General features: G+C 36.1%; 1 protein-coding gene across 1 annotated transcript in view; it reads right to left on the reverse strand.

Annotated features, from left to right (window-relative positions):
* Nucleotides 1-239: 239 nt before the first annotated feature.
* LOC106092290 (ADP-ribosylation factor 6) overlaps nucleotides 240-14927 on the reverse strand; it is a 23274-nt gene continuing 8586 nt past the window's right edge. Inside the window, exons 2-5 of the mRNA XM_013259102.2 lie at nucleotides 14557-14676; nucleotides 14322-14477; nucleotides 13996-14142; nucleotides 240-1461 (exon numbers count right to left, since the gene is read on the reverse strand). Coding sequence (XP_013114556.1) covers nucleotides 1319-1461; nucleotides 13996-14142; nucleotides 14322-14477; nucleotides 14557-14638 — 528 coding nt within the window. The 5' untranslated portion in view covers nucleotides 14639-14676 and the 3' untranslated portion in view covers nucleotides 240-1318. The remainder of the gene's footprint in view (nucleotides 1462-13995; nucleotides 14143-14321; nucleotides 14478-14556; nucleotides 14677-14927) is intronic.

A 14927-nucleotide genomic window follows, 5' to 3' on the forward strand; every position in this document is an offset into this window, starting at 1 on the left:
TCATGAACTAACGTGTATTACATAATCAACTCATATTTACGATAAGCCTTATTCAGAGTGTATGAAATCATTGATCAAGCCATAATAGGCAACCATACCAAATTAAAAAAAAATAGATACACACGTTTTTGTGTTTTTTTGTCGTTTTTTATTTATTTTCTTGATTTTATTCAAACTTTTTGAATAATTTCTGTTTTTGTTTTGTTTTTTTTTCTTTTCTTTTTATATTTTCTTTTATATTTTGATGCTTGATTGGTTGGTTTTGTTGTTGTTGTTGTTTATTTTAAATTACATAATATTTTCACACTATTTTTCCTTTTTTTAATGTTTTGCTTGGTTTTTCTTGTTTTGCTGATAATAATAATTATTATTTCTTGAATCAATTAATTGCATTAAATTAATTTGTTTTTTAAGGACTCGTTAACAAGTCGTCTTTAAAAAAAACTTAAAGTTTACATCTAAACAAAAAAAATATATAATATAATAATAAGGTAAATAATAATAATAATATTTACTATATTTAATAATAATATATGCATATACTTTTTAGTTACTTGTAGGACTTTGCATATCCTTGTTTTTTCTTTTTCATTATAACTGAGGAGGTTTGTTGGGGGGGGGGGGGGAGTAAAGGGGCCGAGATAGGATTGAAGTATCCATACCATGAATGATCTTCAATCGTTTTGTGTGGGTTTCCAATCTGTTGTTGTTGTTCTTGTAGTTTGTTTGTGGCATGTGTGTCTGTGTGGTGTGGGTGTGATGATGTTGTTCCTGTTGTAATGGTAGTTCTTCGTTTCGTTTTTTTTTCTTTGTTTTTCATAATAAATTTACAAATTTTTCTTTCTTAAATGCTAAAAACGTTGTTGTTGTTGTCTTCTGTGTGGTATTTGTTGTTGTTGATTTTTTTTTGTAATTTTAGAATTCCTTTGTTTCTGTTGTAAGTTTGGGCTGTTTGGTATAATAGTTATAATAGTAGAACGGTTTTTATTTTTTCATCACTAAATTTTTGCAAAATATTCAAAAAATTTTCTATTGTTGGTTAATTCGTAATTCGGTTTGATTGACTTGTATGTATGTATGTGTGTTGTTTTGTATGTCGGTCTTCTCCACTTGCTGTTGGTTGCTTTTTTTTGTTGTATTTTGTTTTTTTTTCTTTTTCATTTCCTCTATTCAAATAAAACATGCATACGGGTATATTTATATTTGTTTTCTTTTTTCGGTTGTTCTCTTTGTTGTTGTTATTGTTTGTTTTATAGTGGTATTGTTGTTTGTTTTTGTTTTTTATATTATTATTCTGTTGATTTTATGAAAATTATTCTCATAATTTATGATTGGATGTAAGCCACGTCAGACCCTCGTATAAGCCATCACCGGTTGTTGCACAGGAAGGTTGCACATACCAATTACGATCTCGTATTCTAGTTAAACCTAATTTTTCTTGAATCTCATGAGGTTTCATTGCTGAAAAGAAATAAAAACAAGATACTCGTATATAAGAAAATAGAAGGTTTTTAAAAAAAATATGTAAATTTAAAATAACCATTAAAGATATTACCCAGAAAGCTGTCTTAATTCGAACAATTTAAAATTCAGTAAAAAAGTTGCCCAGAAAGTTTTCTTCACGTTGCAAAACTAAGGATAAAGCTTTGCTTATTCGAACTTAAAATTTCGCATTATAACAGTTTTAAACTGTTATACAGTTTAATATTTCATCTGAAACTGTAAAAGTTGCCCAGAACATTTACTTAACGTTGCAAAACTCAAAACGAAGCAGTATAACAGTTATAAACTTTTATGTCATAACAGTTAACAAAGTTAAATTTTATGTAAATCAATCGGCTACAACTTTACACTTTTTTCGAAAGCATTTTGTTATTCCAAATTCCATTAGAGAGAGATTGCCTAGAAAGCTTTCATGATTCGAACAACTTAAAATTCAGTAGTACAACAGTTTTAAACTATTATAATAAAAAGTTACCCAGAAAGTTTTCTTCACGCTGCAAAACTAAGGATAAAGCTTTGCTTATTCGAACTTAAAATTTCGCATTATAACAGTTTTAAACTGTTATACAGTTTAATATTTAATATGAAACTGTAAAAAGTTGCCCAGAACATTTACTTAACGTTGCAAAACGAAGCAGTATAACAGTTATAAACTTTTATGTCATAACAGTTAACAAAGTTAAATTTTATGTAAATCAATCGGCTACAACTTTACACTTTTTTCGAAAGCATTTTGTTATTCCAAATTCCATTAGAGAGATTGCCTAGAAAGCTTTCATGATTCGAACAACTTAAAATTCAATAGTACAACAGTTTTAAACTGTTATATTAAAAAGTTGCCTAGAAAGTTTTCTTAACGTTGCAAAACTAAAAACTAAGGATAAAGCTTTGCTTATTTGAACCTAAAATCTCGCATTATAACAGATTTAAACTGTTATACAGTTTAATATTTAATATGAAACTGTAAAAAGTTGCCCAGAACATTTACTTAACGTTGCAAAACTCAAAACGAAGCATTATAAACTTTTATGTCATAACAGTTATCAACGTTAAATTTTATGTAAAACAATCGGGAAATCGTGCTTTATTTAAAAAAAAATCAATTTAAACATTTTAAATTTGTAAAAATCTCGAAATCAAGTAGTATAAAAGTTTTCAATTTATATGTTTCAACAAGAGACCTCCGTAGCGCAGAATTTAGAATGTCCGCCTATAACGATGAACGCCTCAGTTCGAATCCTGGCAAGAACATAAGAAATAATTTTCAGCGGTGGTTATCCTCATCTAATGCTGGCGACATTTGTGAGGAACTATGCCATGTAAAAACTTTTCCGCAAAGTGGTGACGCACTGCGGCACGACGTTCGATTTCGACTATAAAAGAGAGGTCTCTTATCATTGAGCTTAAACTTGAATGGACATCAGTCCCAGATATGTGAAAAGTTGTGGCATGTTCATGATGTAGGACTAATTCGATTTAAGTCATGAACTTTTCTCGCTCCAAAATTAAGCAAAATCGTGTTAAAAAAAGATCATTTTAAGCATTGACAAAAAAAGTTTCTATAAATGCACATACAATTACATAGATTTGACAAAAAGGTTAAGTTTAGTGCCAATTTCAAAACTTAATATTAGTATAACAGTTATATTATAATTGTTATATACATCTTATATAGTGTAAATCAATCGGTTTAAACCATACAATTTTCTCAAAAACAGTTCAATATTCAATGAGCGTGATTGTCTCACACTGTTCTAAATTTTAGTAAAATTTTATTATATTCAAGAAAAATATGTACAAATTTAACTTTGAAATAGTTTTCTACAAAAAAAAAAAATAGTGTGAACTTTCATACTGTAATTGTTATACAGTGTAAGTATTTTTTTGAGTCTTTAAATGATGTCCAAAAAGTTTCGCTTTTACGGAATAATTCAAAATTTGTCAGTATGACAGATTTAAGACATTATATCATAACTGTAATACAAGTCTAATATAATCTGAATTAATCCATTATAACCTTACACTGAACTTAAGAATATCCCATTAAGGAAAAGAGTGGACATTTTAACGAATTTTCAATAAAATACAACTTTTTCGAGATCGATAAATCCAATAGGGATATTGATTCATTTTAAGGGGTCAACTGCAACCCTCGGTATCGTGGTCTTTTGAAAATACATGATTTTTTATAAATACTTTATATTTATAGAAATTGTCTAATCGTATCTGTAAAAAAGGGTTAAAACCTATTTTATTGAAAAAATATATAACAGCTAAAATTTAAGAAATTCTATAGAAAGTGTTTCCACAAAAAATAATTATACTGAAATCAAATAGTATAACAGTGTAAACTTTCATGCTGTGACTGATATACAGTGTAAGTATTTTATTCGAGTCTGTAAATGATGTCCAAAAAGTTTTGTTTATGCGAAACAATTCAAAATTAGGCAGCATAACAGTTCCAAACTATTATATCATAACTGTTATACAAGTCTAGTATAATTCGAATCAAACCATTACAGCCGTACATTAAACTCATGAATATCCCATTAAGGAATAGAGTGGTAATTTCAATAAATTCGTATTCTATTGAAAAAATATATTTTTTTCATAAAAACGTTATAAAGGGTGATTTTTTTGAGGTTAGGATTTTCATGCATTAGTATTTGACAGATCACGTGGGATTTCAGACATGGTGTCCAAGATAAAGATGCTCAGTATGCTTTGACATTTCATCATGAATAGACTTACTAACGAGCAACGCTTGCAAATTATTGAATTTTATTACCAAAATCAGTGTTCGGTTCGAAATGTGTTCATTCACCGTAACGTTGCGTCCAACAGCATCTTTGAAAAAATACGGTCCAATGATTCCACCAGCGTACAAACCACACCAAACAGTGCATTTTTCGGGATGCATGGGCAGTTCTTGAACGGCTTCTGGTTGCTTTTCACTCCAAATGCGGCAATTTTGCTTATTTACGTAGCCATTCAACCAGAAATGAGCCTCATCGCTGAACGGTGAATGAACACATTTCGAACCGAACACTGATTTTGGTAATAAAATTCAATGATTTGCAAGCGTTGCTCGTTAGTAAGTCTATTCATGATGAAATGTCAAAGCATACTGAGCATCTTTCTCTTTGACACCATGTCTGAAATCCCACGTGATCTGTCAAATACTAATGCATGAAAATCCTAACCTCAAAAAAATCACCCTTTATTTATAAAAATTGCCCAGTAAATGTTACGTGTAAAAAGGTTTATAATCAAATAATTACACAATATAAACTTATAACATGCTATAAATTGTAAAATTTTATTAGGGGCTGTTATTTTTACCCAAAACAGATTATTTGTATGAAACAAAAAATTCTAAATTAAATAATATAGCAGGTGAAATCAGAAGTTTAGCATTTTAAACTTTTATACTGTAACTGTTATATATTAAAACATGTAAATTTGGATTGTAACTTATGATCAACATTTTTGCTTGTTTATTTGCTACATTAAGCTATATAACAATTTGAAACTTTTATATCGCAACTGTTATACAAGACAAAAACAATTTAAATGAATCGTTTAAAACCTTACACTTTTCTCACCAGCATCCTATAAGGCAATGAGTAGAAAGTTCTTTTACTGTTTCAAATCGACCTAAAAAAACGTTTTATTCCAAGAAATTATCAAACTGTTATACAAGACAACATTTAAATGAGTCGTTTAAAACCTTACAATTTTCTCACCAACATCCTATGAGGCAATGAGTTGAAACTTCTCTCACTGTTCAAACAATGTTATATTTTATGCAATTAGCAGAATCTTACTGAGTAACAGTTTTGAACTGTAATACTCTCTCTATGTGCTATACATTTATAGAGTCTATATGGCCCTCTAAAAAAATTCCTATAAAATTTGTTTATACTAAAAAAACTCAAAATTAAGCTTTATAACAGTTATTCACTATTATATAATAATAGTAATACCAATAAAAACAGTTTAAATCAATTGGCTGCTGTTGTACAAACATCTCATTAAGGAATAAATTAAAAACTATCCTTTTTTTGCAAAAACGACATAGACTCGTAACTGAATTCAAAATTTTCAGATGTATTTATTTTCAAAAATTTTAAATTATCACAAATGATTACTTTTGGCTAGTGAACTTGTCCTCAAAGCAAGACGTAATGTGACAAGACAAAACTTGTTCAGCAATATCCCTACACTCAGAGAAATTAAGAGAGGTAAAAACAGCAAAAATTTTTGCTCTCATAGCAGAAAGTTTTCTGAAAATAGGACAGTAGTAATTTTTTCCAAAAACAACAAACATTTTCTGCGGTAAAAAGCCAAAAAAAGCTCAAACATTTCATAAACACTTCAAAAATGTCCGTCTGTCGAAGTCACAATAGCGGTCGAAGGTGTAAAGCTAGCCGCTTTAAATTTTGCACAGATGCTTACTATCGATGAAAGTCGTTGGGGATTGCAAATGAGTTATATCGGATCAGATTAGGATATAGCTTCCATATAAACCGATCTCCCGATTTGACTTTTAGCTGTCCGCTTTCGCTAAAATTTTGCAATTAGTATTCTGTTATAACTTCCAACAACTGTGCCAAGCACGGTTTAAATCGGTCAATAACCTAATATAGCTCATATATAAATCGATCTCCCGATTTGATTTCTTGAGCTCCTGGAAGTCACAATTTTTGTACGATTTGGCTGAAATTTTGTGTGCGGTGTTCTGTTACGGGTTTTAAGAACTGTGCCAAGAACGGCCTAAATCGGTCTATAACCTGATATAGCTCCCATATAAACCCATCTCCCGATTTGATTCTTGAGCCCATGGAAGCCGCAATTTTTGTCCGATTTAGCTACAATATTGCTCATAGTGTTCTGTTATGACTTCCAATAACTGTGCCCAGTACGGTTCGAATCGCAATTCTTATCCTATTTGTCTTAAAATTTTGCAAAATGATTTCTCCTATAACCTCCAACATACTGCCCGAATCGGTCCAAAACATGATATAGCTTCCAATAACCCAATATCCCGATTGTACTTCTTGAGCCTCTAAAGGGCGCAGTTCTTCCCTGATTTCGCAGAAATTTTACACAATGTCTTCTCCTGTAATGTCCTACATACATGCCAAATATAGTCCGAATCCAAAAACTTGATATAGCTCTCCTATAAACCCGATTTTACTTCTTGAGCCCCTATAGGGCGCAATTCTTAGTGACTTCACCTGAATTGGTCCATTATCAATATAAACCGATATCCCGATTTTACTTCTTGAGCTCATATAGGGTGCAATTCTGATCGGAGTTTGCACAATGACTTCTACTATGATAACACCCAAACCAAGTATGGCCCAAATCGGCCCATAACCTGTTATAGCTCCAATGTCATAGAAATTCTTATCCATTATGCTTTTTTGCCTATAAAGAGATACCGGGCAATGAAGTTGACAAATATGATGCATGGTGGAGGGTACATAAGATTCAGCCCGGCCGAACACTTTTACTTGTTTTTATAGCCACCACCGAAGGATGGGGGTATATTCATTTTGTTATTCCGTTTGCAACACATCGAAATATCCATTTTCGACCCTATATACTATATATATATATATAGTATATATATTCTAGATCAGCGTAAAAATCTAAGACTATCTAGCCTTGTCCGTCCGTCTGCACGTCTATTTGGTGAAATCACGCTACAGTCTTTAAAAATTGAGATATTGAGCTGAAACTTTGCACAGATTCTTTTTTCGCCCATAAGCAGTTAAGTTCGAAGATGGGCTATATCGGGCTATATCAAGACCCCCATATAGACCGATCCGCCGGTTTAGAGACTTAGGCCCATAAAAGCCACATTTAATATCCGATTTTGCTAAAATTTGGGTTAGGCCACAGATTTGGATATAGACCGATGTCTCGATTTAAGGTCTTGGGTTCATAAAAGGCGCATTCATTGTCCGATTTCGCCGAAAATTGGGACAGTAAGTTGTGTCAGGCTCTTCGACAAACTTTCTGCATTTTGACCTAGATCGGTCCAAATTTGGATATAGCTGCCATATAGGCCGATTTAGGGTCATAGTTCCATAAAAGCCACATTTATTATACGATTTTGCTGAAATTTGGAAGAGTGAGTTGCGTTAGGCCACTCGACATCCATCTTCAATTTGGCCCCGATCGGTTCAGATTTGGATATAGCTGCCAAATACGTAGACCGATCTCTCGATTTAAGGTTTTGGGCCCATAAAAGCCACATTTATTATCCGATTTTGCTGAAATTTGGAAGAGTGAGTTGCTTCAATTTGGTCCAGATCGGTCCAGATTTGCCATATAGACCGATCTCTCGATTTAAGGTTTTGGACCCATAAAAGACGCATTTATTGTCCGATGTCGTCGAAACTTAGGACAATGAGTTGTGTTAGGCTCTTCGACAACTTTCTACATTTTGACCCATATCGGTCCGGATTTGGATATAGCTGCCATATAGACCGATCTCTCGATTTAAGGGTTTGGACCCGTGAAAGGCCCATTTAATGTCCGATTTCGCCGAAACTTGGGACAGTGATTTGTGTTAGCGCCATCGACATCCTTCTTCAATTTGGCCCAGATCGGTTCAGATTTTGATATAGCTGCCATGTTGACCGATATCTCGTTTTAAAGTCTTGGCCCCATAAAATACACATTTATAATCCAATTTCGCTCAAATTTGACACAGTGACTATGTTAGGCTTTTCGACATCCGTGTCGTAAATCTGAGCCATATACGACACGGATGTCAAAAAGCCTAACATAAGTCACTGTGTCAAATTTGAGCGAAATTGGATTATTTCTATATTGGAACAATGACTTGTACTTATTAGACCACTCAATATCCATGTCGAATTTTGTCCAAATCGGAACATATTTTGATGTAGCTGCTATTAGGCATAAGATATGCATTTTTCACCGGATTTTAACGAAAGGTGGCTTAAGTATATACCCGAAGTGGTGGGTATCCAAAGATCGGCCCGGCCGAACTTAACGCCTTTTTACTTGTTAATATTGTTCTTCACATTTAGCGTTGATGGGTTAATGTGCACTAGATTTTCCGTTACTAAATGTGGTTGCATGTGTGTTTCAATTGCTTTTACGTTGGGAGTCTAATTGCTGGAAACATTTTGTTAATTAGACTTCAATGCGGGTATAACCCACACCAAAAATATAAAATTAGTTACAGTCCTACGTGTTTTTTTAATTGTATATGTATATGTGGTATCAAATCGAAATTGAAACAAGTAAGACAGCATTAAGTTTGGTCAGGCAAAACTTTTGTACACAAACCACCATGAGTTTTGGGTGAACCTTAGATTAACGCTAAAGGTTAGTTTACAAAAATAACAGCGATAATAAAAACTAGAGGCGATGAATTCCATAGGGGCTATATATAAAAGAGGACCTATGTGACTAATACTTGAAACAGACATATGTGGGGCTAATATCTTAAATTCAAAATTTAATTAGAATAGGATGAAAAATTCGCTCTTTGTCACCTCAAGAAACTAAATGGTCCATTGCGGACCATTACGAATATAAGAATGAAAAATCATATTTGGCAAATCGGCATGCTAAAAGACGACTCGTTTGGGTAGATATCCATTCTGAATACTACGGATGCCGAGGGAAAGTTCAGAAATTTACATACTATCGAAACTTATTCGAGATAAGATCATAAAAATTCGCTTTTCCAACAGGGAAGAATTATTGGGTTGCCCAAACTTGCGGATTTTTCATTAGTCGGCGTTGACAAATTTTTTGCACAGCTTTTGACTCTGTAATTGCATTCTTTCTTCTGTCAGTAATCAGCTGTTACTTTTAGCTTGCCTTAAAAAAAAAGTGTAGAAAAAGAATATTTGATTAAAGTTCATTCTAAGTTTTATTAAAAATGCATTTACTCTATTTTAAAAAATCCGCAATTACTTTTTGGGCAATCCAATAGATGCAAATATTGTTGTTGTTGTAGCAACATTTTCATGCTTGATTCTGTTGAGTATCCAGATCCAGGAACTCTGCGACTAAGATGGAGTGCATCCAGAGGGATCTGGGTCTGAGTCGAGTGGATCTAGCTGGGCAGTTTAACATGTGTGGTCATCTATGACGTATATGTGCGTATCAAAAAGGCATTTGCTCCTTACTCTCTTCTTTTCCTTCTCTCGTCTCTGGGCAAGAATGTTGAAAGTCATAACAGAACTCAAGGCAGACAGCTGAAACACTTCTTTCATATTAAAGAGAAAAATTCGATTAAGGTGTGAGCTCAATGATGCCCCTTTTTCTTATTGCCGAGTTCGAAGGGCGTGCTGCACAGTGAAGACATATCTTAGTGAAGACATATATAAATGCCGATAAAAAAATTCTTGTACTCTGTGTTTCACTCTACGGTGTTTCGATTTCTTATCCCTAAATTCCACAAATGACTGGCGACAACACAGATAATTCGCGACCTAGTTTTAGAACCGGCTGAAGAAACGTATTGGCAATGTCCTCAAACAGTTTGGCATGGAGTCGAGTACCTTCGATAAGTCCAGCGCCACGAAGGCCGTCCTATTACATGGCCTGGGCTGATTGAAGCCACTGCAAATTTATGCGGTGATGGCATGCAAAGCAGTTGTTGTGCTATGCAGTCTTTGAAATCCATGCTGATGTTCCGCTAATTGAAGCTCTCCAACGAGGCTCGGGAGAAGTAGTCCCTCAAGTGTGTTGGATACTTTTGAGAGAAAGGAGATCGGTCTGTACGACTCCACCTTACCCCAGGCTTCACTAGCGGGACCACTCTGTCCATATTCCAGACATCGGGTACTATAAGAATATTCAATTTAAGGTAGATCTACACGATTAAGAGCCTGAGGTTCAGCGCTACAAGAAGAACCTCTAGATCAAGCGACATATCAAGCGGGTCTAGACAACATTCATGCAGAAGCGGTAAATAGCTACTGGATGAATATAGTCCTTGGGGAACAACCGCCTCCCTTCGCACCTGAAGAAATTGACCTCCCCCGGCAAACCAGAGTAGTTCTGGCTCAATTATGTTTCGGCAGATGCCGCCGCCTCAAGTCCTACAAAGCAAGGATTGATGCCGACGGGCAAGATGTATGTTCCGATTGTGACCAAGGACCACACGATACACGTCACCTGTTTAACTGCCCAGCCAGACCCACTCGACTCAGACCCAGATCCCTCTGGACGCATCGTAGTCGCAGAGTACTTAAATCTTGACACTCAACAGAATAAAGCAGACAAAAGATAGAACACAACAAACTGGTACAATAACAACATAAGAATATTCGAGGACAAGTTGAGGACAGTTGTAAGTTACGTTCGTAACTTCGTCCACGGTTAATTGTGATGGTTGTCCATCGGCTCGAGACCACGGATACGACAAATGGCTCTCCTCCAATCCCTATCACTCTAGGGATCCACAATAAATTTACTGTTGAACAACCTGGCGCACCTTTTGGGATCAGTCACATTTACGTCGCCAAAAGTGACTGAGGCCCTGACATGACTTTACAGTAGACCACACCTTGCCTAAAACGGTACCTAAGTTACATTACTCCCAGTATTCCAGCGAGAAATTCCGCTTATTTTTGTTGACTACCCTGTTAATTTCAAGATTCAACTCGATTCTCCGGTTAGTGGGGTCAGGCCAATAAATTCCATCACGCTCGTTGTTATTGTTGTTGTACCCTAAGTCGGCAGCCCTTGCCCATAAAGGACAGCATCTGGTCAATCCGGTAAGTACAACCGGCTGCCATGGGATTGCCTTTCTCGCTCGTCTGCGAGTACCACTGCCTGCGCCAGCAAATTGGACCGCACTTGGGGTATTCCACCGGCTGGTATAAAGCGAGCGGCTGCTGCATTTATTATCTCTCGGAATTTACTCTCGACAACTAGCACATTTGAGGGGGAGTGTCAGCTCAATGAATTGGTGTACTCTCTGAAGCCGACCCAATCGGCCTTCTTTTGATTGATAAACGTCCGGCGATCAGAGGTTATGAAGTCGGGTGGTGGGTCGATGGTGAAAATTATGGGGAGGCGGTCTGATCCCAAAGAAATGACGGCTTGCCAGGTTACGTCACTCAGGAGATCAGGGGATGCAATGGAAATGTCTGGCGATCTGCTGCAACTCCTCGTAATGCTAGTGGGGGCATCCTCATTCATCGTGCAAAACGTGGAGCCTCCAAGCTGCTCTGTCAAAGCTATACCCCGCTGGTCGTTACCTAGGGAAGAATGCAATGAAACGTGATGCGCATTGAAGTCCCCTAGAACTAGTCCATTATGGCCAGACAGTAGCTGGCTTATGTCGGGCCTTTTAGCTTGGGCATTAACTGGGTCATAGCTACCAACCGGCGGTATGTACACGTTGTATAGCTGTATGTCAGCAGTACCGAACTTGACTGCTACCCCTATGCACTCCATGTTGTGGTCGCTAGCACCAGGCACAGATGAGATGGGTCTATACTGCACGGAATGGTGTATCACGAAAGCCAATCCCCCATCTCTGGCATTGATGAAAATTGTTTCTTATATTTTCGCCAAGATAACAACTCAAGAGTGCAGCATCATGTGCAGACATGCTTACCTCTGCCCCACCGTGATTGTTGTTGTTGTTGTAGCAGTGTTATACACCGAGGCGGCAGCCCTTGCCGATGAAGAACTCCATCGGGTCAATCCGGTACGTACAACCGGCTGCCATGGGATTGCCCACCGTGGTCTCCAGTTAATATGATTTTTGCAAAATTTTTAGGAACTTGGTAACCTCTTAAAAAGTTAGTTTAAATTCGATGGACCGACATACACACAGACTTCGTTAAATTCACTTGGAATTTTATAGCGATCACAATATATAGAGGATCTTAGAGCAGTATTTCGATCTGTTAAAGCAAAATGACGTAGAAAGTGTGATAAGATAATCATACCATGAATTAAGCTATAAATCTAAAATCTGGAGATATAAACAACAATTAAGTCGTCAGTGAATTGCAAAAACTTAGAGTAGCGAATGAATTTTATCATGCTTTTATGAAATCTGAATCTTATCTCTAATATATTTGAAATGTGGTTTTTGAACATAATATTGGGTTGCCCAAAAAGTAATTGCGGATTTTTCATATAGTCGGCGTTGACACCCCCAAAACCTACCAAATATATATATAGACCAATCATGACAATATGGGACTCAAATGAAAGATATTTAAGAAAGCAGAAAACGTATCTGCTATCAAATTGTCGGACTAAGTGTTTGGGGTACCACCCCTACCCCCAAAACACCCCCAAATCGGACATATTTACCCACCTTGGCAATATGGGACTCAAATGAGAGGTATTTGCGAGTAGAATACGAATTTCGTATCTAAATGTGGGACCAAGTTTCTGGGGGTGCAGCCCCTTCCGCAAAACACCCCCAAACAGGACTTATTTACTGATCATGGCAATATGGGGCTAAAATAAAAGGTATTAAGGTATAGAATACGAATCTGATATCCAAATGTGGGACCAAGCGCCCCTTCCAAAAACGACCCCCAAAGAGGACAAATTTATTACAAAAGCAATATGGGCGTCAAATAAAAGGTCTTTAGGAGTAAAGCACGAATCTGATATCAATATTCGGGAAAAGGTGTGTATGGGGCCACCCCACCCCTCCATGGGGATGTAATAAGAAGTATTTTAGAGTAGAACACGAATCTGATATATATTTTCAGGGCCAAGTCACTGAACGGCCGACCCATGCCCCAAAACACCCCCGAAACCGGTCATGTTGTCAGCAAATTTGTGTTGTCAGCGAATTGCAAAAACTTGGAGTAGCGAATGAACTTTATCATGCCTCTATGGAATCTTGATCTTATCTCTAATATGTGGTTTTTGAACATAATTTTTTTTGGGGTTCAATGGTCAATTCTGGGATAGATGTGAGCACAGGCTGGAACATTGAGGTTTGATATATGTGGTGTTTATTGCTGTCACGAGAAGCTTAGCTGCGAGCTACAGGGCGCATCCACAGGTTGCGGATAATGGAATGCTCGATACGGAGTAGATGCAACAGCAGTCGCGAACAATCAGCGGTATCGAGCGGAGAGTCCCAGCGAGAGGTCAGGCGGTACCGGCTCTAGCACAAATACTGAGTACCTATGATGCTCGATATGAAAGGGCGAGTTATTGGCGCCTTTAAATAACCAATGGCCACCCTGTTCCCGCAGAGTTTGGTCCTTTGGATCGGAACGAGCTTGCTCATCTAGAGGAGCTTGACGAAGATCGCTACCTCCGCTACAACAACAAGGGTCAAATCAGACTCTTTGAAAAACATCATGAATAATGTGTAAATTGAATATAAATCTGTGTCGGACACCGATTTAGACTTACAAAATAATGGTTTTAAAATAAAACCCCTTAAAAAAATCCACTATGAAAATAGTTTCCAAAAATATCCAAAAGTCTAATTACACTCACCATCCGCTAAATCTTGTTTATTAGCAAATATTAAAATAATGGCATCTCGCATTTCCCTATCGTTTATAATTCGATGTAATTCTGTTCTCGCTTCATCGATACGATCACGATCCGCACAATCCACTACAAATATGAGACCTTGCGTACCTATAACAAAATTTAAAAAAAATATATATGTAAATGCAAAGGCAATCCAACATCATAAACAAATCGAATTATTGACACAATAACTTTCAGAGAGGAGGAATTACAATTAAAAACAAAACAAACGAAAAAAACAGGTGGGCAGGCCATCCTCCCGTACGTCCATGTCCATGATTTCTTACCAGTGTAATAATGCCGCCACAGAGGTCTTATCTTATCTTGTCCTCCAACATCCCAGACATTGAATTTGACATTTTTATAGGTAACTGTTTCCACATTGAAGCCAACAGTGGGTATTGTGGTCACAGATTGGCCTAATTTTAATTTGTATAAAATAGCTAAAATAAAAAGAGTTTTAATTATTTTTTTTTTTCTTTTCTCAAGTGATTCTTCATATCAAAAAAAAAAGGAGCTCACTTGTTTTGCCTGCTGCATCCAGTCCTAGCATTAAAATGCGCATTTCTTTGTTACCAAAAATTTTCGAAAGTAATTTCCCCATTTCGACAGCGACAATGCATCAATGGAATTAAGCTTAATCTGTAATGGAGTAATGGAGGCAAGTTTTAATTAATACTTAGAATTGCAAAATAGAATTTGATATTGGAAAGCAACACCAACAACAATAAGAAAAAGTGTGTGTATTTATTTATTTCTCCATCCAACATGTGCTGCTCTTCATCATTATCACCTTCGAGGCGAAACCCGTTTCACATTTAACAAGAATGCTAACACATTTCCATATTAAATGAATATACATACCCCCAAAGAGTTATATGGCCTGTATCAAT

Source organism: Stomoxys calcitrans, chromosome 5 (assembly GCF_963082655.1).
Source record: "Stomoxys calcitrans chromosome 5, idStoCalc2.1, whole genome shotgun sequence".
Taxonomy (NCBI): domain Eukaryota; kingdom Metazoa; phylum Arthropoda; class Insecta; order Diptera; family Muscidae; genus Stomoxys; species Stomoxys calcitrans.